Source organism: Sphaerodactylus townsendi, linkage group LG02, assembly GCF_021028975.2.
Source record: "Sphaerodactylus townsendi isolate TG3544 linkage group LG02, MPM_Stown_v2.3, whole genome shotgun sequence".
Taxonomy (NCBI): Eukaryota; Metazoa; Chordata; class Lepidosauria; order Squamata; family Sphaerodactylidae; genus Sphaerodactylus; species Sphaerodactylus townsendi.
Window position 1 is genome coordinate 30,758,881 of NC_059426.1, and position 23,386 is coordinate 30,782,266.

General features: G+C 42.6%; 2 protein-coding genes across 3 annotated transcripts; one reads left to right on the forward strand and one right to left on the reverse strand.

The window, feature by feature from the left end:
- Positions 1-1,509: 1,509 nt before the first annotated feature.
- PHOSPHO2 (phosphatase, orphan 2) lies at positions 1,510-6,974 on the reverse strand. 2 transcript variants are annotated; one of them, XM_048485704.1, is made up of 3 exons: positions 6,822-6,974; positions 5,862-5,926; positions 1,510-3,958 (listed from the first exon to the last, which is right to left on the reverse strand). In XM_048485704.1, the coding sequence occupies exons 2-3, from the start codon at positions 5,862-5,864 to the stop codon at positions 3,212-3,214; spliced, it is 750 nt and encodes a 249-aa protein (XP_048341661.1). In that variant the 5' UTR covers positions 5,865-5,926; positions 6,822-6,974; the 3' UTR covers positions 1,510-3,211. The 2 variants fall into 2 exon arrangements, with proteins under 2 accessions (XP_048341661.1, XP_048341662.1); XM_048485705.1 differs by lacking the exon at positions 6,822-6,974 and adding an exon at positions 6,456-6,648.
- On the forward strand, positions 6,856-22,136 carry CFAP210 (cilia and flagella associated protein 210). The gene is made up of 9 exons (XM_048485703.1): positions 6,856-7,146; positions 9,793-10,019; positions 11,657-11,830; positions 11,928-12,121; positions 14,017-14,173; positions 15,586-15,725; positions 18,246-18,438; positions 18,727-18,891; positions 21,682-22,136. Exons 1-9 carry the CDS (start codon positions 7,023-7,025, stop codon positions 22,015-22,017), a joined length of 1,710 nt encoding a protein of 569 aa, XP_048341660.1. The 5' UTR covers positions 6,856-7,022; the 3' UTR covers positions 22,018-22,136.
- The last annotated feature ends 1,250 nt before the right edge of the window (positions 22,137-23,386 follow it).

Sequence of the window (23,386 nt, forward strand, 5' to 3'; positions counted from 1 at the left end):
CCAGCAGTTCCTGGAGCAGCTTTTGTTCCGCGCTCTCGCTGCTTTCTGGGTTGGTGCCGGAGTTTAATACCGGGTACGGGTAGGATGCCTGCAAGATTCCAACTCACCAGCGAAGTACTTAAGTTACTCCCCAAACTCCTGGTTTCCCAAAATGATGCAAAAACAGGGATATACCGAATACAGATGCTTAGGAGCCAGCGTGGTGTTGGAATGAAAGAGTATTGGACTAGTATCTGGGAAACACAGGTCCAGATCTTCACTCTCATGGAAGCTTGCCAAGCGACCTTGGGCCAGTGCACTCTCTCAGTCTAACCTACCACGTCTGCGGGCTGTTGACCTCTTTCAAAAAACATTTTACTAGGCATACCTGATCCACCAGACACTTATTTTAAGTGTGCATACTCAGGACAGTGGAGCACAAATTACTTATGCCTCACCTGTTGACAGATCCTGGGAATGCCCATTTGTTTTGCAAATATGAAACACAATAGTGGACCATGAGAATCTCAGTTAAAATATAGGTGTAAGATTTTAGAGACCATTATCATAAAGTTTGTTCCTCATTCCAGCACTTTACCTTAGGACACTGGCCCTAAATATACATTACAACGAGAAACCGGTTTGTCAGAGTCCTACAACTGACACAGCAAAGACAGACATTTGAGCCAAGACCAAACCCTGAAACAAATATTGAAAAGCAACTGAAGAAAGGGCCTTCTTAGTTCAATCTCAGAACTTAGTCCCAGCTAGCAAGTTTTTGCTATGCCAACCTTGTTATGATTTTTAGGAAACTGGTAAATTTTTAGAAAAAGATCTTCAACTGTCTGACAATCATACAGGGTGATCCTAAACAAAGACACACAGTTATCTTAAGTGGGTTTAGAAGAATACAACTGTTTCAGATTGCCTCTTCTGCACATGCAGAATAATATACTTTCAATCCACTTTCAATGCACTTTGCAGCTCAATTTTACTGTGCGAAATAGAAAAATCCACTTGCAAACAATTGTGAAAGTGAATTATTCGGCAAGTGTGGAAAGGGCCAAAGAGTCTATGAATAATGGACGTATCTTAAAATCTTATCCACTAGTATGTTTTTCTGTTTGGCTATCCAAAAAGACATTCTTAAACATTGGAGGAATAGATATGGTTCTTGCATGTACCACATAGGGTACCGTCACACTTGCAGAATAATGCACTTTCAATCCACTTTCACAATTGTTTGCAAGTGGATTTTGCTATTTTGCACAGTAAAATCCAGTTGAAAGTGCATTATTCTGCATGTGCAAAAGTGCCCATAGTTTCATTATTCCACAAAAAATGAACACACCCAAGTCTCCTTGCAACATTCTCTCTTAGTGTCAGAAATATGTATACACATTTGTTGCTTTCTGTTGACTGTATACTGCAGTTTACAACTCTAATAAATTCAATTAAAATGGTTATTTAATAAAATATGTAAATACTTTATATAAACATGGATCCTTAAATATAAAACTACAAACGTGATAAATTAAAATTATATCTTTGTTATATTAAACAGTGTACAGTTGCAGTAGGCACATTGTATTCAGACAAAGTAACAACTAAACTATAAGTAGATCTCTAAGTAAATTCATTGCTGTCCTTTAGTTTCAAATAAACTCTTCAAATGGCAGATTGCCATGAAATTATTAGGATTTGGAAGCCAGCTAGGAACTATCAAGTTTTTCCTCCTTTGTCCTTCCTTACCCACCAATTTCAAATATTACATATGCTTTCAAAAACTTAAGAAAAACCCAGTACACTTTACTTAAATATACATCGCCATACATTCAGCAAAACGTTTTAACACAAGCACCTTTCACGATAAGGTAAAAAGGTCAACACAACACGGTTTATAAATATGTCATATTTTAAAATCTCCATTGCAGACACCACCATGTTGACCTTAATAAGATGGATTACATACTGCTGGGCAATATTCTCACAGTCCTAAAGATGCACAAAACTGGTGTCTCAGTAACACAGAAGACTGCAGCAGAATTGGGTCTGTGGCAGTGAAACATTCTTCATTCCAACACTGTATAATACACAGAACTGTCATTGTACTGATTTTGTTACTTCTAAGTTGCCGATCCTATACACGTTTACATGGGAGAAAATCCCACTGAGTTTAGTAGGGCTTGCTTCCAAGTAAACATTTGTACAGAAAATGGAAATGGCACTAGCTGCTAAAAGTCTGGTAGCTGCAAAGAAAGAATACATCCACTCTCACTGCATTGTTCATTACGATTTCTAAACAGTACATTTGCAGGTAAAACAAACACAAAGCTGAACTAGCAAAGTCAAGAGTGTAAAAACCATCAAGTGTTGTCTGTGTTTATACTTTCTGTATATTGCTTCTGTACTATATCTTCTTTTCGTTTTGTGTAATCTATGACAGAATTGAATTATACAGGTTATTTACTGAAGGATGCATCAGAATGTACCTGTTAAATACGTAGATGAATGGCTGCTGCGTTGTGTGGAGAAATCTGTGGCTTTGTTACAAAGTCAGTCCCAAATTTAAACTCATTTTGTGATGGATGGAAGCAGCTACCCTTTGGGTAAACTTACATGACATGGTCAGGACCTACAGAAATGAATCTGCCATCCACCTAAGGTTTAGGTAAAGGGATTACATATCTCACTAGTAGCAGCTGAAGCTTGAAGGTGCAAGGGACTTTGAGTGAGAAGAGGCTAACAGATGGTTACAACAGTAATAAATTAATGCTGGGCTAAGGATCTGAGAGACCTGGATTCAAATCCACTCTGCCATGGAAGCTGTTGGTGACCTCATGCCTGTCACACACACTCACTCTAATCTACCTTGAAGAATTGTTGTGAGGATAAAATGCAGAATGTTGTAAGCCGCTTTGGGTCTCCATTGGGAAGAAAAGTGGGGTTTAAATGAAACAAAAACACACTTCTCCAAAGTGATATGTGGCTACTACCTTCAGCAATGACACTGGCATTTGTTCCTTCGCTTATGCATCCCTCCTTTTTATCTCAAGCATATTTCTTTTGCATCCTCTCCTCCAACACAACTGCACAATGGAAGACAAGGAATAAAAATGGCATAATAAACTGTTCTTCTCTAACATTCATGAATAAATGACAGTGACAGGGGAAGACTGAGATGCCAGCACCAATTCATTATTATTCATTGGTAATAATTAGAACTATATTTTTATTGTTTTATAAGCAATTCTAAATAGGTCAGTATCTCAAGCCCAGATGACCAAGTGACCACCGATGCTTTCAAAGGAAAAACATCCTGAGACAACCGAGAAACCAGTTTCTGTAACCTATATCCCTGCCTTGGCAGAACAACATCATCCTTTTTTAAGCACATTACTGGGCATAGGTCATTTCCACCGTCGCCTATATATAAAATCTGGGAGTATTTCATCCTCTGTTTTGAAGAGTTTTCTAAGAATTCTTCTAAGACTTTCCTCTTGCAGAGGTTTACGGGGCACTGGGCACAATCATGAGCATGAAAATTCTCCACAGTGAGATAGCCACAACCATTGAAACTTGCAGGATTTGTAAACACTTCATTAAATACTTGATGGAGATCAGCAGCTTTTATAATCCAGTCAATAAATATTGCATTGGAATCTGATATAATTATGCAATCGAAAGAGTCTTTGTGTTTGCCGACAAACTCTAGGAGATCTTTCATTCCTTCTGTGAAAGGTATTGTTGTCATAGTCCTTTTCATCTCCTCTTCCTTTATTCCATTGTCTCCCAGGAATCTGAAAACTCTGCCCATATATTCTGTCCAATGTCCGTTCTGATAGGAGTTGCTTATTTCATCAGGAACTTTTGCATTAGGTGCACATTTCACAATCCAGGTGTCACTGTTTTCATCTACAATTGTGTGGTCAAAATCAAAAACCAGTAGAAACTTCATTGTTGTCAGACAAATGTCACCCTGGAAATAAGATTGAAAAAATGTTTTGCTAAAGTGACCTATATAAACAAGTATACTTGATTGCGACCTTGTAAAGAAATCCATCAGAAAAAGCCAGATGGATCACTTACCATGTTTTCGGAAAGCATACAGGAACCACAAGATTCTGAAATTTGCAGTAATTCACACGTTTACAAATCTATAAAACCTTGTCAACTGAAGTGAGCTTTAAAGTTTCACAAAAAAAGGGACCTTTTTCAGAAAATGAAGACAAACTCCCTCCCTTCGGCAGTTTACCTCACTTCTCTCTTTTTTTTTTTTGATGACACAAGGCAGTTCTTTTCTGCAGAAGTGTTTGGAATACTGCAGTGGTGTACCGGGCCTAAATGGTGTCCGGGAGCATGACCTGCGCCCCCCTGCCCCACTTACGGGCGCCAGTAGGGAAGCCGGGGCTTGGGGGGGGGGGGAGGTTTGTGTGGTTACTTCCTCAAAAAAAAATTAACATTAACCTAGATTTAACTCATCAGAGCTAAGTTCTACAATCCACTTCAAAGCCAGAGCTGACCCCAGTGTAAATTTATCATATCATTCATTATGGTCAGTTCTGAGCATAAAGAAAGGTTGTAGAATGCACTGATAAATGTGAAGGTCAGGCTTTGTTTTCCACTAACCATCAAAGCCTGTAGCTTGTGGGGTGGGGGTGGAGACAAGCCTCCCAGTCAAGCTTGAGCCTCCTTTTTTAATTAACATAAATTACCATATTTAATATATTTTTACTTTTGAAGAATGGTTGAAGAATCTTATGGTTGGGAAAAAAGGAAATTGCACTATAAAGTAATAGCCCCATTTATAAGTTACAGTGACTACCGTGGATGATCAGTGTACAGCATATATTGGATTTTTTTGTATGTGTGTTGAATAATTCTCATCTTATAATCAATATATACAATTCAAACCCCACGTGTACTCACAAACCAGCCCCCAATTTAAAAAGAATGTGTGTTGGGTCTTACTTACAAACAGCTGTACATTCATATAGGCAAAATATACATGTGTTCATTATAACATGAACAGGGCTACTATGTAACTGAACAAGCATAAGGCCACTTCGCTGCATAAAAAGAACTCTGGTGTAAACTCACAAGCATTTCACAAACAACTGCACCCTGTCTTAAGGAAAGATAAAAGTGGAGTCGGAGGTTCTTTGGCAGAAGCAGCATGCTTGTGTTGAAGAAAGACAACCAAACTAAAAGAAGAAGAGTGGATTTATATCCCGCCTTCCTCTCCTGTAAGGAGACTCAAAGGGGCTTACAAACTCCTTTCCCTTCCCTTCTCACAACAAACACCCTGTGAGGTGGGTAGGGCTGAGAGCTCCAAAGAACTGTGACTAGCCCAAGGTCACCCAGCAGGAATGTAGGAGTGCGGAAACACATCTGGTTCACCAGATAAGCCTCTGCCACTCAGGTGGAGGAGTGGGGAATCAAACCTGGTTCTCCAGATTAGAGTCCACCTGCTCTTAACCACTACACCATGCTGGTTCTCTGTTGTCAGAATGGATATCTTTGCTCCCGAAGGTATCTTAAATCTCTAAAACCAATGCCATTTATGTTTTGGAATAAAATTGCCCAGTGAAGCCAGGCTGAGATTGACTTGTGTCACACAAGGCTCCAAGGGCAGTTGGCAGCTCTGCCTTTCCCAAGCAGCAGGCAGTGTGGTATGTACTTAGCACCACAACATAAATGATCTTGCCTTGAGGAGAGGAAGAAGGCAGCCTCGCCTGGCGAAAGCTGCCAATGGAGTCCAGGCTGAGGTGTGGTCCATATCACTAAAACCTATATCCACCTACACTACAGGGCAGTTTAAGAAACTATATTTTGCACTGTATGGGGTAGAAAAGACAGAAACACCTTGGTGTGTTACTCACCATCCAGCATTTCCAATCAAGAGCTCTTCTCTGAACAGAGCACAGTGAAGACCCTGCCAAGCAAACTGAAAAGAACAGGTAAGAGCGTATATTTAGGTAGAGGCTTAGCTTGTGAGGAAGCACCTAGTGTAGCTACTACACACAAATATTTCTGTCAGTACGAATTGCATATGAATAGTATGCTAGAGTAGGACAGGATTCAACCCCTCACTCATATATAACAGCTCCATGTAATTATATACAGATAACTAGACATCATTTCAGAATTTTTCCAGGGCATAAACTTTTGTTCTAGATCAAATCAAGCCTGAACTGTTCCTAGAAGCTAAAACTACTAAACGGAAGCTAATCACACTTTGGTCACATTATGAGAAGAAAAGAGTCATTGGAAAAGACAATACTGCTAGGAAAAATTGACAGCAGCAGAAAATGAGGAAGATCCAACATGAGATGAATGACTGTATAATGGGAGCCATGGGCCTCAGTTTGCAAGACCTGGGAGAGGCTGTTACCGACAGGCCGTTTTGGAATTCATTAATGAACTGAAGAGAATTAATGAACTGGACGGAAGAGACTGGACGGCACTTAGCGCACACGTAAGCTTTCGTCAGTCAAAGATCACTTCTCCAGAGAAGCCATAATAAGGACCAGTGGGCAAGCCACGGCGGCTCTCTATAGACCAAGGTCGATATCAGGAGCACGCGACCTCACAGGGCAAGGCCCAAACCCCGAGAACCGCGCGCAACTGCACGCCTCGCGGAAGGAGACCGCTAGGCAGGGCAGGCCAAAGCCCGAGCGCAAGCCGAACAGAGAGGGGAGGGGCTACTTCTCGGCATAGGCCTCGCGCTGAACTCGGCACCAGCGCAGGCCGAGAGAGAGGGGAAGAAAGTGGGCGGTGCTTAATATCCCGCGGAGGGGCAAGGAGGGAGAGAGTGGAGTGCCGCGGCCGGCTGCGCTGACCTGCTGCAAGGGGCTTCTTTTCCTCCTTCCTCTTCAAGCCGGCTGGTCACGTGGCTAGCTCCCCAAGCCTCTCTCTCGCACCGCCCCGGCCGCAGAGCGTCGCGCGACTTCCCGTCCCCATCAGCGCTTCCCCGCCGTTGCCTGGCAACCTCCGCGGCACTACAAGCGACGCTGAAATAAGGCCTCTGGTCCGCCGGGGCGATGGCGGAGGCGGCCGGCCCCGTGATACGGTTTGGGAGGCGCCGAGGGCAAAACCGGGCGTCCGCGCCGGAGTGTCTCCCGGGCCGGGGAAGGCGAAGAGGGGGCGTCGCTGAACGAGGCGAAGGTAGAGTTGCCAGATTCCTGGAGTAGGGTTGCCACTCCTCAGGTTGTCACTTTAATTTACTTTAATTCCATCTTTATCCCACCCTGCCCCAGCCAAAGGCCAGGCTCAGGGTGGTTCACACCACAAATACAATTTTCACAATTCAATAGACAAACACAATATAATATTATAAAACGATTTAAAAAAACTCACTCCCCTCAATAGACAAATTAAAAATATTGACGTCTGTGCCATATCATTCCTTATCCTACTTTTCAATGGGGATTTCATAACTCCAGCTACATTCCTGTAGTAGCTCCTCTACCCATTTTCATTTTACTCAGTAAAATGAGGATGGGGATGGTCGAAGGAGAAAAGAAGAATGATGGGAAGGAGAAAGGTGGGAAGGAAATAGAATGAGAAAAGTGTGGAAGAAGGGACAAAAGAATGGGGAAAGGGGGAGGCCAGGCAGTTGGTGAGACTGTACTGCCTCAGCCTTAAGCCTGGTGCAGGGGTAGGGAACCTGCGGCTCTCCAGATGTTCAGGAACTACAATTCCCATCAGCCCCTACCAGCATGGCCAATTGGCCGTGCTGACAGAGGCTGATGGGAATTGTAGTTCCTGAACATCTGGAGAGCCGCAGGTTCCCTACCCCTGGTGGAACATCTCTGCCTTGCAGGCCCTGCACAACTGATCTCCACACTAACATACATTGGTTTCCCTGGAAAATATGTTAGCTTTGGAGGATGGACTCAGTAGCATCACCTTCCTCCTGAGATCTCTCCCCTCATAATGTCCCGTGTCCCTTTAATAGAGGCTTGGTAGGGTGTTATTTACAAAACAGTATTGTTGTTGTGTAAACCCCATCAGTACCCATTTCCAAATATAATAATATAATGGTGTCCTGTCAAGTTGTAATCTACTCGTGGTGGTCCAAGGACCACAGGGTTTTCAATTCAGGGCATAAGCCGCAGTGGTTTGCCATTCTCCAACGCTGTGGAGCAACCCCAGACTTCCTCAGTGGTCGGTCATCCATGTAGAAAAAAAGTTTGAGTCCAGTGGCACTATTAAGACGTGCAAAGTTGTATTCTTGGTATAAGCTTCTGTGTACATTCACACTTCTTCAGGTACCTGAATCTGAAGAAGTGTGCATGCACATCAAAGCTTATACCAAGATTAAGACTTTGTTATTCTTAATGGTGTCACTAGACTCAAACTTTTTCCTGATGTTTCAGACCAACATGGCTACCCACCTGAATCTGTCATTCATGTACTAACTGTGGTCAGCCCTGCTTCACTTCCAAGCTCTTATGGAAGTTAGTTAAGGTAAGCTATGAGGCCACTACTTCCCCACATTCTGTTTCTATTAAAGCAGAGGAGGAGGAGGATTTTTTCTCTAGGAAAGGTTGCCAAGCTCCACGTAGGGCCTAAAGTTGTCCTGGAGTTACAGAAGATCTACAGACTTCAGTTCCCTGGAAGAAAATTATACAATGAGAGGGTGTACTGTATGGCATCACCTCTGTACTGGGGTCTCCAAGCTTGACTTGCCCTGGGCCCCCCTCCTAGTTCTCCAAGAATTTCCCAGGACAGAGTTGGCAACCCTATGTGCATGCCTGTCAACAATCCTAGATGAAAGGGGGCATGGAGGAGTGGGGGAAATTCATCGCTGTCCAAATATGAGCCCCCTTTGGCCATGGATGCCAAACGGTGGAGGGGGTAGCCTTAGAGGGCCTTCTTTGTGAAATGGCAAGGCAGGCAAGGACATCTTCAAAACACCTGGTCATGGGCCAGCTGCAATCGCTCATCTTCTCAGTCTCTTCTACTGATGCAGCAAGTGCATCCACAGGCAACGGCAACCCATCTCTGAACACCATAAGCCATCTTTGACTTGACAATACGCACACTGTTGAATGAGAGAAAGCTTTTTTTCTCTTATAGCACCACAGTTCAGGGGTGTTCACTTTTGTATTGGGCTGCTAGTCAATTCACACAATGGGGAACAAGATCAGGTCAGAAAAAAGGGAACATTCATTTGCTCAATGAGTAATTGAGTTGTGGATTTCACTGACAGGGGATGTAGAGATGGCTGTGTAAGTCCAGATGGCTTTCAAAGGGGGCTGGACAGTTTGAGGAAGGAGAGGCCCATCAATGGCTACTACCTGTGGTTAGTAAAGCAAACCTCCTTATTCAGAGTCAGAAATCCTTTGAAACTTTACTGTCAGAAGGCAACATCAGGAGAAGACCTTGACCTTTCTGCCCTGTTGGTTGGCCCTCCAGTGGAACTGGTTAGCTGCTAAGTGAAACAGTGTGCTAGACAAGATGGCTGCCCTAAGCCCAGCTGAGGTCGAGAAAGGGCAGGGTAAAACTATAATAAATAACAAGTTAAACCACTGGCCTGATCCAGCACTCTTAATGCCTAATTATTTTCTCATGCCTACGATGGGCCTAATTCCTTTCTCAAAGTTTGAGCTTCATTTCAGCTCTTATTATCCTTCAGATGTCAATGAACTTCCAGGAAATATCCTTGACACAATGATTATTGATTTTTGTAGTATAAAACTGAACGCATATACAATTTGCCATCTCAACTGGGTTTTTTAATTCTGGTTTTGTGGTCCAAAGGAGAGTTACACATAGAGAGAAATAACGTTTTTGTTTGTTACGTAGAAAAAAATGACTTCATTGAAGATGAAGTTATGGAGGGAATATTTCTTCCGGCGGGAGTAGATCTTCACCAGATAACTATACTTCCTAAGGTGGAATGGGAAAGGATTCAAGACAGCCTCAATGCTTCAGCGAAAGAAGCCGCACGTATTCGTGCAGAAAGGAAAGAACGGAAGGATTTGCACTTAAAATCTCAAGCCCTCATGAAAAATTGGACCAATACTATTGCAGTAAGAGCAATTTGTCAATACCTAAGGGTTATTTCTCTTCCAGTTCAACAGACTGAAAGAGAACTGCAAAGGGAAGAAAGATCTGTCAATCAAAAAGCCGGTTTCACTGTAGCCAGAATCAGTTGCATCCACACATCCCTGGATGTTACATTCTTATTATGCAGTAGCATAATGTTCTTATTATGCAGTGCATAATGTTTGCAACTGCACTGCCTTGGATTGCCACAGTTCAACGAGAATGTATTTTCCACTGTATATGTATGTGGATGCCCTCGTTAGCTGATACAGGGTAGCATTGTAGCTGACAAGTCTAAGGTTAAGATCTCACTTTGTTAACTGACTAGATGACCTTGGGGCTGCCTCTCTACATCAACTTCTGCCCAACCTCCCTTCTGCCCAACCTCCCCTTTTGCAGAATAGGAATGATAATACTGCTTGGCCCTTTCCTAACTTCTGTGCAATTGTCATGTATTTCAAAGTCTGCTTTCGTTTGTACTCGGATCCTTCAAGTGAGGTCGGAATGTTAATTGCTCCAGAATCCAAACAAAACAATGCAACTGATAGCTGATTTCTAAAAACACTGTAGAAATGAGAAGCTTCCTTTGCAGAGTTTTTGTCATTACAGTCTTTAACAATACTTGTAGTGCAGTCATAATTTTGTTTTGTACAAGCTGTTCAGCAGTTTTAGCCAATGTAATTCAAAACAATTCACATTCCCAAACAGGCTGCCGGTTCTATCCTATTTTGGTAGCCTTCATCAGTGTACAGTGTTCACACTGGACTATGTAAACTTCTCAGAGATCTTAAGATCTGCTACAAGAGCTCCCAGTCTCTTTTAAACAATCAATATGGCACTGGTTACTCAACCAGTGTTTTAAGCAATATGGTGCTGGTTGCTCAGCCAAGTTTTGCTTATATTATATTGTGCTCCAGAATCCAAAGCATGCAAAATTTGTAACTTAATGAATGAATGTTTACCACTGTAGACCAAATGTTGTAGTAGAGTACTACAATGAGTAATGCCAGAAAGTTACTAGAAAAAGTAAGTCACTGAAAAAACCCCTCTGCGGTTTGTTGTCTTCATGTCCACCTGAAAAGCAACTATATGAAATGCAGTTGTAGAAATCTGCAGTTGTTGGTAGCATGAAAAATTATTGGAAGAAAAGCAAATGGATTGTTTTGTTATACCTTTAGCAGCTTTGAACCTGCAAATAATGAATGATTGAAAAATGTTTCCCCAATCCAATTCTTCCCCTGTAGTATACTGTGCTGTTGTGTGTTTGAGCAGGCCATGTCCCCTCCCTGCCAATTCTTCATGAACAAGACTGAACCATCAAACTTGCTGTTAGCAGTATTAAAACAGTAACTTGTGAGGAACTGCTAAGGGAAGAATAAACAACTTAGGAATTCCCAATATCCACGACTGAAAGAAAGAAATAGGTTGAGTTTGATTGATCACTGAAATCTATTATAAGACTTCAGTCAATGTATCTGTGTAGTATGGAAACACTTCAATGGACTTCAAAGAGAAGTTTATCCTACCTACTTATTGTTGGCATAGGCCTTTTAAAAAACCATTGTAACCATTTCAGTTCCAATACTATTCATAATAGGGATGAGGTTTCTTTAAATTGCAGGGTTTGGCTCAGGCAAAGCTGAAAGCCAAAAAAGACCACGAGGAGAAGGTGGAGCAAGAAAAAAGAAATGCTGATCTCGAAGAAGCAAAATACCAGGCAGAGAAGCGAAAAGAAGCCATTGAAAAAGCCAAAATCGATCATTATTACCAAAGTGACAGAGTGAAAAGATTCCATGTAATGTAGATGATTCTTTTCTTTTTCCCCTTTTTTAGGGGGGGTGGGCTATTAAAGCAAAGAAGGAAAAGTTACATGTTACAACTTTACTTTGCAGAATGCGCTCTTACTTACTGAAGTCTTGAAAGAAAGGGAAGTTCAGATTGAATTTCAGAAGAAAAAACAAAAGTTGTATCAGAGTAAGGATGAAGAAATAGAACGTGAACGTCAAAAAGCTATACTGAAAGAGGAGGAAAAAGTGAAAGAAAGCCGGAGGAAGCGAATGCAGATTTGCAAGGATCAACTGGAACAGTAATTAATACATCTCTTTTAAAATTACACTTAGAGAGCAATCTTAGGCACATGTACTCAGATCTTTTTAATGGAGCTTACTCACAGAAAAGTGTTCTTAGAATGGCATTTTTAGACTGCAGTCCTATTGCACACCTAGATTTTGGATTTATAGCCCACCTTTCTCTCCTGCAAGGAGATTCAAGGTGGCCTACAAGCATTTTTCCCTTCCTCTCCCCACAACAGACACCTTGTGAGGCAGGTGGGGCTGAGAGAGTTCTGAAAAACTGTGACTAGCCCAGGGTCACCCAGCAGGAAGGTAGGCATGGGGAAACACATCTGGTTCACCAGATAAGCTTCTTCCACTCAGGTGGAGGAGTGAGGAATCAAACCCGGGTTCTCCAGATTAGAATCCACCTGCTCTTAACCACTACACCATGCTGGCTCTCTTATTTGAGAGAAGGCCTTGCTTCTAAAGGCCAGATGTAACAAGAGATCTATCAGTGGACCTTCTTCTGTTCTGTATAAGCATTAATTGCAAATGATTGGGCTAATTGATGCAGGGTATTTAGACAGTTTTCTCTTTGCACAATTTTTACAATGTTATTTTCCCTAGAAGGGGGAAAACGCAGATACTATATTATAGACAGACATCTGCATTTCCAACACTTACGGAAAATAGCAGTCTAAGAGGGATTTGCCCTGACCTGCGTAGCCCATGTCAGCTCTATCTCATAAGCTAAACAGGGTTGGTCCTGGTAAATATCTGGATGGGAGACCTCCAAGGAATGCCATGGGGGTGATGTGAATGCAGACAATGGCAAACCACCTCTGCCTTGAAAACCCCGCTAGAGGTTGCCAAAATTCATTTCATTTCACATTTAATTTATATCCCGGCCTTCCCTGGAGGGCTCAGGGCAGCAAACAACAGTAGTGAACAAACAATAAAGCATAGCATAAACAGCAACAACAGTAAATCATAATACAACAATATCTACAGCATAATAATGCATCACAATGATATACTACATATTATAATTCCAATGTAATTTGACAGCAAGAAAAAACAGGGCGGGATTCAGATTAGTAAAATTACATGGAAGGGAAAGGTTACGTTCCTCCTCCATCCTGTATCCCCAAACCAAATGAGGGCTCCAAAGGCTACAATTTTGCTGTTTACTGGGTGTGCATTTCCTCCTGTCTCCTTCCTTTGCCCCTGTCACACAGATCTGGCTCTAATTCTAGTATAATTGTTTTCCAAAATCTGATACGTTGCAGTTGGGCTGTTGACTTTGTAAAGCTTCTGTTCTGTACCACTGGCGTCTCCTGGAAACAGGAAGGAGCTGGGTTCAGTGGCTCAACTTCCTTTGGAAATATGCTCATCTCTTCTAAAAGGGGTAATTGTGAATCCACAGTGGGCCCACTGCTCAGGATATGTTCAGCTACCTCAGCCCAAATTTTGAAGAGGAAAGGTGATTTTTTAAAATTGAGCCACGATCAATTGAGGTGTCACTAACATGCTGACAAAGATCTGAACCATTCTTGTCCACTTAAGTTCTTATCTGATGATACTTCCAGATAGGGATCTGTGTTAATCTGTAGCAGCAAAATAAAACAGGAGTCTAGTGACATCCTCAAAATGTGTTCCAATTTAAGCTGAGCTACCTTTTGTTAGTCTTTAAGGTGCTGCTGTATTCCTGTTTTATTTTAGATTCTTTGTTAGAACATAAGTGCTGGATCACACCAAGGCCTATCCAGCCCAGCAGTCTGTTCACACAGTGGCGAAACCAGGTGTCTCTAGGAAGTCCACAAGAAAGGCAGTTACTCCTTGTCTTTAATTCAAAACTTTAATTGAAGAGGAGCATTACAACTTGCTAATGTATACTCCCGTCCTCATATTTGTCTTCTTGTTTCAGGATAAAAGAGCATGAGCATTTAGCAGATGTGAGCAGACTAGAAAGCATAAAAGAAGGGGAAGAGATCCAGGCATTGACCAAGTTATATCTCCAGGAAGAGCAGGAAAAAGAGCAGAAGAAGCTGAAAGAGAAGCTGGAGCGCAAACAGGCTCATCAGGTATGTGACAGAAAGCCGCCAGCCCAATTTGGGAGGTACTAAATGAGACCGTTCTCATACCAGTTTATGAGAAATTTGTTCATTAGTGGGTGGGGGCAACTCTGACCTGGATCACCCAGGCTAACCTGATCTTGTCAGATCTCAGAAGCGAAGCAGGGTCAGCCCTGGTTAACAGTTGGACAGGAGACGATCAAGGAAGTCCACGCTCACAGTGCAGAGGCAGGCAGTGACAAACCCATCTCTGAATTTCTCTTGCCTTGAAAACCCTACAGGGTTGCCATAAGTCAGCTGTGACTCAATGGCACCTTCCACCAGTATAGGAGTTCTCCCAATGTGATTTCTTGTGCTTATGAAAGAAATAACACAGTATATTCTGTGCCTGAGTAGTGTTCAAGGGGGGCTTGCAGGGGAAGGGAGATCCCATTCCTCTCCCTTCAAATTCCTACTGTCTCTGTTTGGCCTCCCTCCCATAGCCATTGGCTTCATTTCCCCACTCTCTGATGCCTTGTGTCCTTCCCTTCTCACCGAATCCACCCCACGGCCCCCTTCCCCATCTCCCATAACTCTGCTTACCCTCACACCCTTCTGCTGGCTTTTGCTCTGCTTCCCTCTTCTTGTTCTTCTTCCAGGCAGAATACTGACTTGCCATCCTGTGAATTTGTTATTAGCACTGGACCATTCCTTGGCTGTTAGTTATAAGGATTTGCTAGTGACAAAGAGAGAGAAGGCTGCCTCCAGATATGGCGTGTGTGTGTGTGTATGGGGAGGGAGCATTACATGTGATGATCCTTACTACTCCAAACATTAGAGTGAGTATTGGAAGAATCAACACATGCAGCACAGTGTCAAATGGGCCACTGCTGAAGGTGCTGTCTGATCTGAGCAACTCTAAACGTCTGTGCCCCATTTGTGGTTTCTGTAAGATCCTCCCCCACACACATTGATTTATACATGTTAGGATTGTGTGTGGACACGAAGGATTGTGTGAGCACTATTTTCTCTTGCTTCCAGGGAAAAACTCTGGCAGCAGGGAACAACACACAACCAGGTCTGGAAGCTCAACACTTGCTTCCCTTCTCCCCAGCCAAAGCCTCCCTTCAGCACCGAATCCATTCTAGGATCTGGAGATGCTGGGATTAGAGGAATTAACATTGCTTGCTCCATTCATCCCTGGGGCTCAAAGAAGGCACTTCCCACCCAGGCCCCTCAAGAACTGAGTGAGGATGTTGTCAAATGTGAAGGGAGTTTCCATCCCCACTTTGTCCCACCACCTTCCTCCTCAGGTTATTCAACAGCTCCCATTTGACTGAGTGTTAGCTCTCACTCCTTTACACTGAGTCAGAATAAATGCTCTGAGACTTTATGTGCTCATATGGGTAAGTAAGATACGTTTTCTGTGTGTTTTTTTAAAGGCGTATGTTGCTGACGAAGTTATTCTAAAGGCTATAGAAAAGCAAAAACAAGAAGAAGATGATGATAAAATTCGAGAACATGTTAACGCAAAGCGAGCTATGGTTAAGCTGAGGAAACAAAAAGAAGAAGAAATGCTCAGGTAAGCACAATATTTGATAAATAAAAGCCAGCACTCTCATTTTCCAGAAGTCTAAGTTCTTATACGTACACTCAAAAACATATTATTTACAACTAACAATATAATTAAGAGTAACAATGTAATTTTTAAAAACAAAGAAAGAAACTGGCTCGGAGAAGGTTTGACTCCTTCCCCCGGGCATGTGAAGTCCAAGCTGCATCTTTGAGGGGACAGGATTTTCTTGCTTAAAAACTTGCTCTAGAAGTTTCTGTATCGATGCTCAGTGCAGGCATAAAGCCCGACAGCATGGATCACTGAGATCGCAAAGAAGTTATGCACTCAATGCTTTAGAGAATTAAGGACTATAGAATTTTTGCTGATTTAAACCTCAGTCTATCCAAACTCAACGTCGCCAGTACGTTCTGCTTGTCAAAGGCCGAAGTGTGTGCGAGTGTGTGATTTTCAGTTATTCCCTCTTCAGTGTAATCCCCCACACCCATAGTTCTGGAAGGTCTACTGAGCCCAGGGAGATTATTTCAGGGAACACAGCAGGCTGCAAGAGCTTGCAGTAGATAGGAGTCACACCAGTAGCTTTAAGGGTTTGGTTTTAAATATATTCAGTTGAAGATAGTGCGGAGTATTTGCTTAATGTCAGGCTGTAATCTGAGAGGTCTCTGTTCAGATCCTCACTGTGGAGTGAAATACACAGAGTGCGTTTAGGCCATTCTCAGTCCAACCTGCCTTACAGAGCTTTTGTGAGGATAAAAAAGGAGAAAAGCAATGTGTATGCTCGCCCTAAGCTTCTTGAAGGAAGGTAGGGTAAAATGTGCTAGATTGATAGTTCTGCTCAAATAAAATGTGCGTGTGTAAAGTACTGTCACGCTGCAGCTCACTAACAGCAACTCCATATAGTTTTCAAGGTAAGTAATTAAGCAGAGGGGTTTTGTCATTGCGTTCCTTGGTGGTCTACCATCCAAGAACTCACCCTTCTTAGCTTCTGAGATCTTGGGCTGTACTATCCCATTCCACATCCTGAATAAAATACACTATCAATAAAAACGGTTAAAGCTGGAGTGTTAGTCATTGTCAGCTATATCAAACAATTAGCACTTTTTTGCCTGGTGTACGAGCTGTCCAAACAATGTCCCATGTATGTGCACTTTATGCAGGAGGGAAAGAGAGTGGCTTTTTTCTCCCTAGACCTGCCTTCTTCAGCTGCAGATACTCAAAGGAACCTGAGTGCAGAGGCATCCTTAGATATTTTTGCCCTTGAAAGAAAACATCAACGTAATGATCCTATGGTATAAATGAGGAGTTTGTTAAAAATGTATATAAAGAGGGAAATTGGAGCTAGGAAAGCCTGTGCACGCTGCTGCCCAGTGTAAGTCCTGTAGGGATGTAAATTGTCAGTCATTTAATCAATAAGGATTTTTCTACCATTTATGTACAGTATTTGTGTTAATGTTTAAACAGTTAGGCCAACTGGGGTCACTGTGAGTCAAGAAAGAAACAAAAGGATTCCCTCTCCTTATATCTGAGGTGGCTTTTGTTTAAAATAATAACATTTTAAATAGTTTAAACAGTTGCTTTTTGAAACAAAATGTCCATCCCTAATAGGAATCCCCGCCCATGCTGCAGACTGAGAAATTTGAGGACAAATTCAGGTGCTGAGGTGCTTAGTGTTTACCCTCTTGTTAGTTCTCAAAATAATGGAGAGCTAGTTCAAACAGCTAGGGGGTCAGCAAGGATCTTTGCATAGTGGATGAATAGACCTCTTCCTCCCTACTGCAAAACAAATAGTCTCAGATGTATCATGGGCATTCAATTCATGCAGCTGTATAGTGTGCTCATGTGATGTCTACACAGTTGGGTACTCTTGTGGAGCTCCTCTATCATGATTGACATTACTTACATTCAGGAAGGAGAGAGAAAAGCACTCCTCCATTGTGAGCTCTTCCATTGTGTGAGTCTCTTGATGGCTTACCATCAGTCTACATAACGAAGAATGAATTATTTTGAGCAAATGTCTTGAGTTCCAAACCTACCCAGCTGAGTTTCAGTCGAGTCTCTTCCTGTGTTATCTATATATCGCACCATTCAGAAACTCTTGGTATTTGGTACTCGTTAAAACTGGAACCACGCTTTGTTCTTATGTTGAGAGAGACACCCTTTCTTGATCAGAATAACAGGATGGCATTTTCCTTGTTGTTGCAAGATAACTTAGATAATAACATGGCCTTCCACCTTGCACAGTTGCTTAGATCTCAAGGATGAGTCTGTGCTTCCAAGAATTGCCCTGCAGATGTAGGGTGGACTTTGTCAGAGAGTCCTAGGGCACCCTGATTCCCTCCTCCAGTAAAATGTTAGTGCCCATATATTGGCAAAGATAGGGGAGAGGGGTCACTGTTGAATAAAGCACCCTTCTTTTGATGGACATTGTGCAGCGGTTGTAACCTGTGGGGTGGTTTAATTTTCCAAGGCTTGCTTCAGACTTTCTTAAACCTCACAGAGGAATCACTATACTATTGGTACTTTTTTCAGGGAAGTAGAGGAAAACAGAGAAAATATTGCCAAGTACCTGGCGGCACAGATGAAAAAGAAAATTGATGACGAAGATGAGCGTATTGCTAGGAAAATTGCAGAGACCGAAGAGGAGCGTCAGAAAGAACTCTCAGAAAAAGAAGAAAAGAAAAAAACGGATTTGAGATTAATTGCAGAACACAGAATCGGTGTGGTAAGAAAGAATGCAAACACTTCTTTCTACCTTCTTTCATCTGTAGCTTTCTTACCAAATGATCATTCATAAACGGCTTCAATTACAGTAAAATAATACTGTCATTCATAAGCAATTTGCTTGAAAGGCAGTTCCGTCAAACTCAGTAATCAGGACGGGAATGCTGAAGATATGTAAATAGTATGGTTTAAAAAAAAAAGGTTCCCCTGTTCATTTTTACACAGGCATAGTATATTAATATTAAGGTTTCACAGCCTTATGATTTAAATTGGAGTGTGTTATTTACAGATGAAAGTGAAAGCGGAAAAAGAAAAACAGGAGAAACAAGAAGCTAAAGAGATGCTTCGTAAAATGATTGAAGCGGATCGGGTCTACCAGGAATTGGAGAAAGACAAGAAACACAGAAATCATTGCGCAAACTTAAAACTGCAAGAAACCCATGTCATGCAAATTGTAAGTATTTATTTGTAAAATTTATATTCTGTTTCTCAAGATCTGCTTGAAGTGACCTTACGAAACAAAGCAGAGTCCAGAAAGCAGTCGTGCTAACCAAAATCAATAAAACAATCCAAATCAATCAAACCCATGAAAATAAAAGCTCATAAGACGGGGCTGTCTAAAATGATATTGATACAACAGGCTGTAGGCTAGGGGCAGACCATGAAACATCTTAAAAAAATAGAACCTCTTAATTAGAAGCCTGGGCAAAGAGAAATGTTTTGGCTTGGAGCCTAGAGGAAAGCAGATGCAAAGCAAGCCATATGGGGGAGGGAATTCCAAAGGCAAGACACCACCATGGGGAAAAAAAACGCTGTCTCTGATCACCACCTCTCAAGTGGGGACAAAGAAAGAAGGGCTTGAGAAGAAGATGTGAGCTAACAGGCTGGACAATGGGAGGATGGCAAAACATGGCCATGATGGAGGTTGTTAAGTGTTTCACAAGAAGGGGACATAACCTGTACATTTCTTTTCAGGTCAGGGAAGGCATTCTGCAAGTCAGAAAACCATACATCTTTTGTCATTGCTTCTATGCCTATACATTTAGTATAGGTATACATTTAGCCTTCATTCATTCATAACATCTTTATGGAGAATTAACATGATGGCTTTATCAAAAAATCCCAGTGTCTTCTGTCCTGTTCCTCCCCACCCCCACCCCCCACCCAATTTAACAGACATGATTTGTAATTTCATTTTAAATTCAAATACAATTGCAGTGTCGGCCTTCTGTTATGGTCTGGCAAAGTGCTATTAAGATGTGCCAGGACTGGCAGTCTTTTAAATGTGGTTCTGTCTGCTTTTCTGTCCGGTGGAAGCTACAACATGCCTGGGAATCTTTAATCTGTTGTTCAGTGGTCGAGCATCTGCTGGGCAAGCAGAAGGTTTAATCCCAGGTTCAATCCCTGGTGTCTCCAGGGGGCAGGGGATGTAATAATAAGAGTTTGGATTTATATCCCTTTTTCTCCTGCAAGGAGATTCAAAGGGGCTCACAATCCCCTTTCCCTCCCCCCCCCCCACAACAAACACCCTGCGAGGTGGGTGGGGCTGAGAGGGTTCCAAAGAACTATGACTAGCCCAAAGTCTCTCAACTGGCATGTGTTGAGTGCACAAGCTAATCTGGTTCTCCAGATAAGCCTCCACAACTCCAGTGGCAGAGCGGGGAATCAAACCTGTCAATAAAATCCTTGAAAACTTGCAAGTGGTTTGTTGTCTGATCGGTGAACTGACAGATTCAGTGCGAGGCAACATCACGTTCGTTTGGGGGCAGGAGTGGAGTTGGTGTGGAAATACTGCTTTTTTCTTTGCAGCTGAAACAATTTTTTTCCCCTAAAGGAGCAATAGTTTTTGATGCAAAGAGAAATGCTACCCTATACAGGAACTGATATTGACTGTCACAAACCCCAGATTATGAAAAGGGATCTTAAGTAACTGCTTGCCTCTCTCCTGGTCTTCTTCCCATCCTGGGTACTTTTCATGTCAAGAATCTGGGGGATGGGGGTCCCCTAATGTCCTGTTGCTTGCCCCAGGTTTCTTAATGGGTAAATAACTGACATCCATGATGTAATCCTTTCTAACCGTGTTGATCTGGCGTGTGGATCGATGGGACCCACTAGGCTGTAAAAGGCAGGGTGGGTCCACCAGGGATCTCAGTGCAGTTGAGACAAAACCTGGTGGACAAGGAATTGGGGTTGCCATTTCCTTATTGAGCTACTATATCACTTACTCTTGAGTAGCAACTGTGGCTCAATGGGACAGGCCATGTTTTGCATGTAAGAGATGGCAGGTTCAATCCCCAATGGCTCCAGTTTATCTCTGTCAGCATGATTGGGCAAGGTCTTCCTCTGCTTCAGACCTTGAAAGGTGCTGTTGCTCAGAACAAACAACACTGAGCTCAGGTAGTTTCCTGTGTCTTCTCTGCCAGTCTTCCAGTGATGGACATGTGTACCTTCCATTGGCCTTATCATACACAAGTTAGGTATTCTGCTAGTGTACTGCCCCTCTTCCCACTGCCCTTTAGACTCTCAACCTGAGCTGGCCAAATCAATCTCAGTGATGGATGTAGGTTTTTTGGGGGGAATCTTCACCAGCCTTTGGGACTATTCAAGGATTTCATGGCTGTCTTCACAATTGTGGGCTTGCCCCATGTGACCATTCTTCTTTCTTCTGCCACTGTGCACACATGGTGCAGGACCTCAGGGAAAGATCTGAGGCCACGGTACATAAGGAGAGAGGTGATCAGTCTGAAACCTTGATCCTAATGGGCTTTAGAGTTCATCACCAGCAGCATTTTGCATTGTGACTGGAAACAAACTACTAGCCAGTGGCTCTGACTGACTACTGAATTCATTGTTTTCCACAGCAGATCCGTGTTAGAACTCCATTGGCCACATTTTGGCCCTGTTGTAGTCCCTAGTCACCTTCTGAATTAATTAATCCGGTAAAGCAGGTCTTTTATCTTTGTAGATTCAAGTCCAGTAGAATTGTAGAGACCAACAAGATTTTCAGAGTATGAGCTTTTGACAGTCAAAGCTCCCTTCATTTTGACTCTTGAAACTTCCCATCCCAAAAATCTGGTCGGTCTCTAATTACTAGGCTCAAATCTAACTGTTCAGCAGCAAGCCAACACGGCTGCCCCCTGAAACTAACAACTTCATCGTTTCAGTTCAGGTACATGATAAAATGATCTCTGTCTACAATTAAGAGTCTCTCCCCCCCACCCCCATCCCCTTTCTTTCAATGCAGGCTGGAAGACTAGCAAAAGAAAAGCGTGAGAAGCAAGAAGAAACAGACTATGCTAAACAGAGAGAATATCTTGCACAATATAAGGAACAGGAATTCCAGGTGTATGCAAAGAAAGTGATTGATGAAGAATCTAAAACAGCCCGGAATCTTTACCCTCTTTTGAAAGTAGTGCAGGAAGGCAGTGGTTATGGGACACTTTATAGGGAAAGGGAAGAAGTAAAATCTCGTGATCAGAATACTCAACTACCTTATATTGGTAACACAGCCCAAGAAATGAAGCTTCTAAATGAACAACACTTCGAGGCTTCTAAGGGACGGCTAGGTTTTACATGGTAATTTAAACAATCCTTAAGAATGTATTGCAGTTTAAAATGGCCAGAATTGCAAAACATGCTGTATAAAAAATTGCAGATTTAAAATTAATATCTTGAATAAACTGTGCACCTCTCAAAATATATATGTGTAGAATCTGTAGACAGTCAATCGTACTAGTTCAGACTAATAATTAGATTCATTGAATAATGTGTAGCGTTTATGAAATAGGTAAAAATATTGCCTTATTTGTCAGAAGATTTGAAAAACAGAAGCTCAGCTCTGATCTTTCTTCAAAAAAGCCACACATGAAACACAAGACTGTAGAACTCCCCAGTGCAGCTTCAAATTCCTCGGGATCCGTGACCCCTTTACAGACGGGGGCGGGGGGGGGGGGGGGGCAGAAGTCTGAAGTGGAAGTAGGGCATTTGTGAAAATTGTTCCAGCACCTTTGCAACTCAAGCGCTGTTCTAGGGCAGTGATGGCGAACCTTTTTGAGACCCAAATTGCAACCCAAACCCCACTTATTTATCGCAAAGTGCCAACCCAGCAATTTAACCTGAATGCTGAGGTTTTAGTTTAGAGAAAACTGGTTGGCTCCCTCTTCCTCCACCCCACCCGCTTGAGCAGGGGCCAGCCTGCTCTAGCCATCAAGTCCTGCGTGCACCGCTGTGCCTCTCTAGCATCTCTGCCTCCTCTGTGCCCCCCCCCCTCAGGCAGCAGCCACCCGGAGCACAGGCATCAGGCCTCCAAGCCAAGTCCTCCCTCCTTACCGCGGTGCACGCACGTCATGCTCAGTGGCCCAGGCCAGCCTAGATGTGTGTGTGGGGGGGTGAGTTTTCACCCCCCACATGACAAACTTTGTGTGTGCGTGCCCACAGAGAGGGCTCTGAGTGCCACCTCTGGCACCCGTGCCATAGGTTCTCCATCACTGTTCTAGGGGCTTACAACAGCATTGTGTGGGAGTTAAAAGTACTGGATAAAGTCCTAGGAGACCCAGCTTTTATTCTCTTTTCTACATGGAAGCTTACTGGGTGACTTGGGGCCAGTTACTTCTACTGTCTAACCGCTCGTACAGGGTTGTTGTGAGGCTGAACTAAGTCAAGTAGTATTTATTGTTTGAGCCATTGGCTATAACATCCAAAAATACAGTTAAATTGAGGCTGAAGTAGAGGAAAGGGAGGACAGGCATATTCATTTTTTGCTACAGTCCTCCCTCCTTTTGCTACAGGCATATTCATTTTTTAAAACAGATTGTGGGGAAGGTAACAATGTTTTCCTCCTACTTTGACAAAGTGTAACATGAAGGCCGATTATAGTTTTCTTTGTATGTCATTTAAATATACTTTAGTGGCTCTTGCTGGTCTCAGCTCTCTGAAAGCAAGTACAGTCC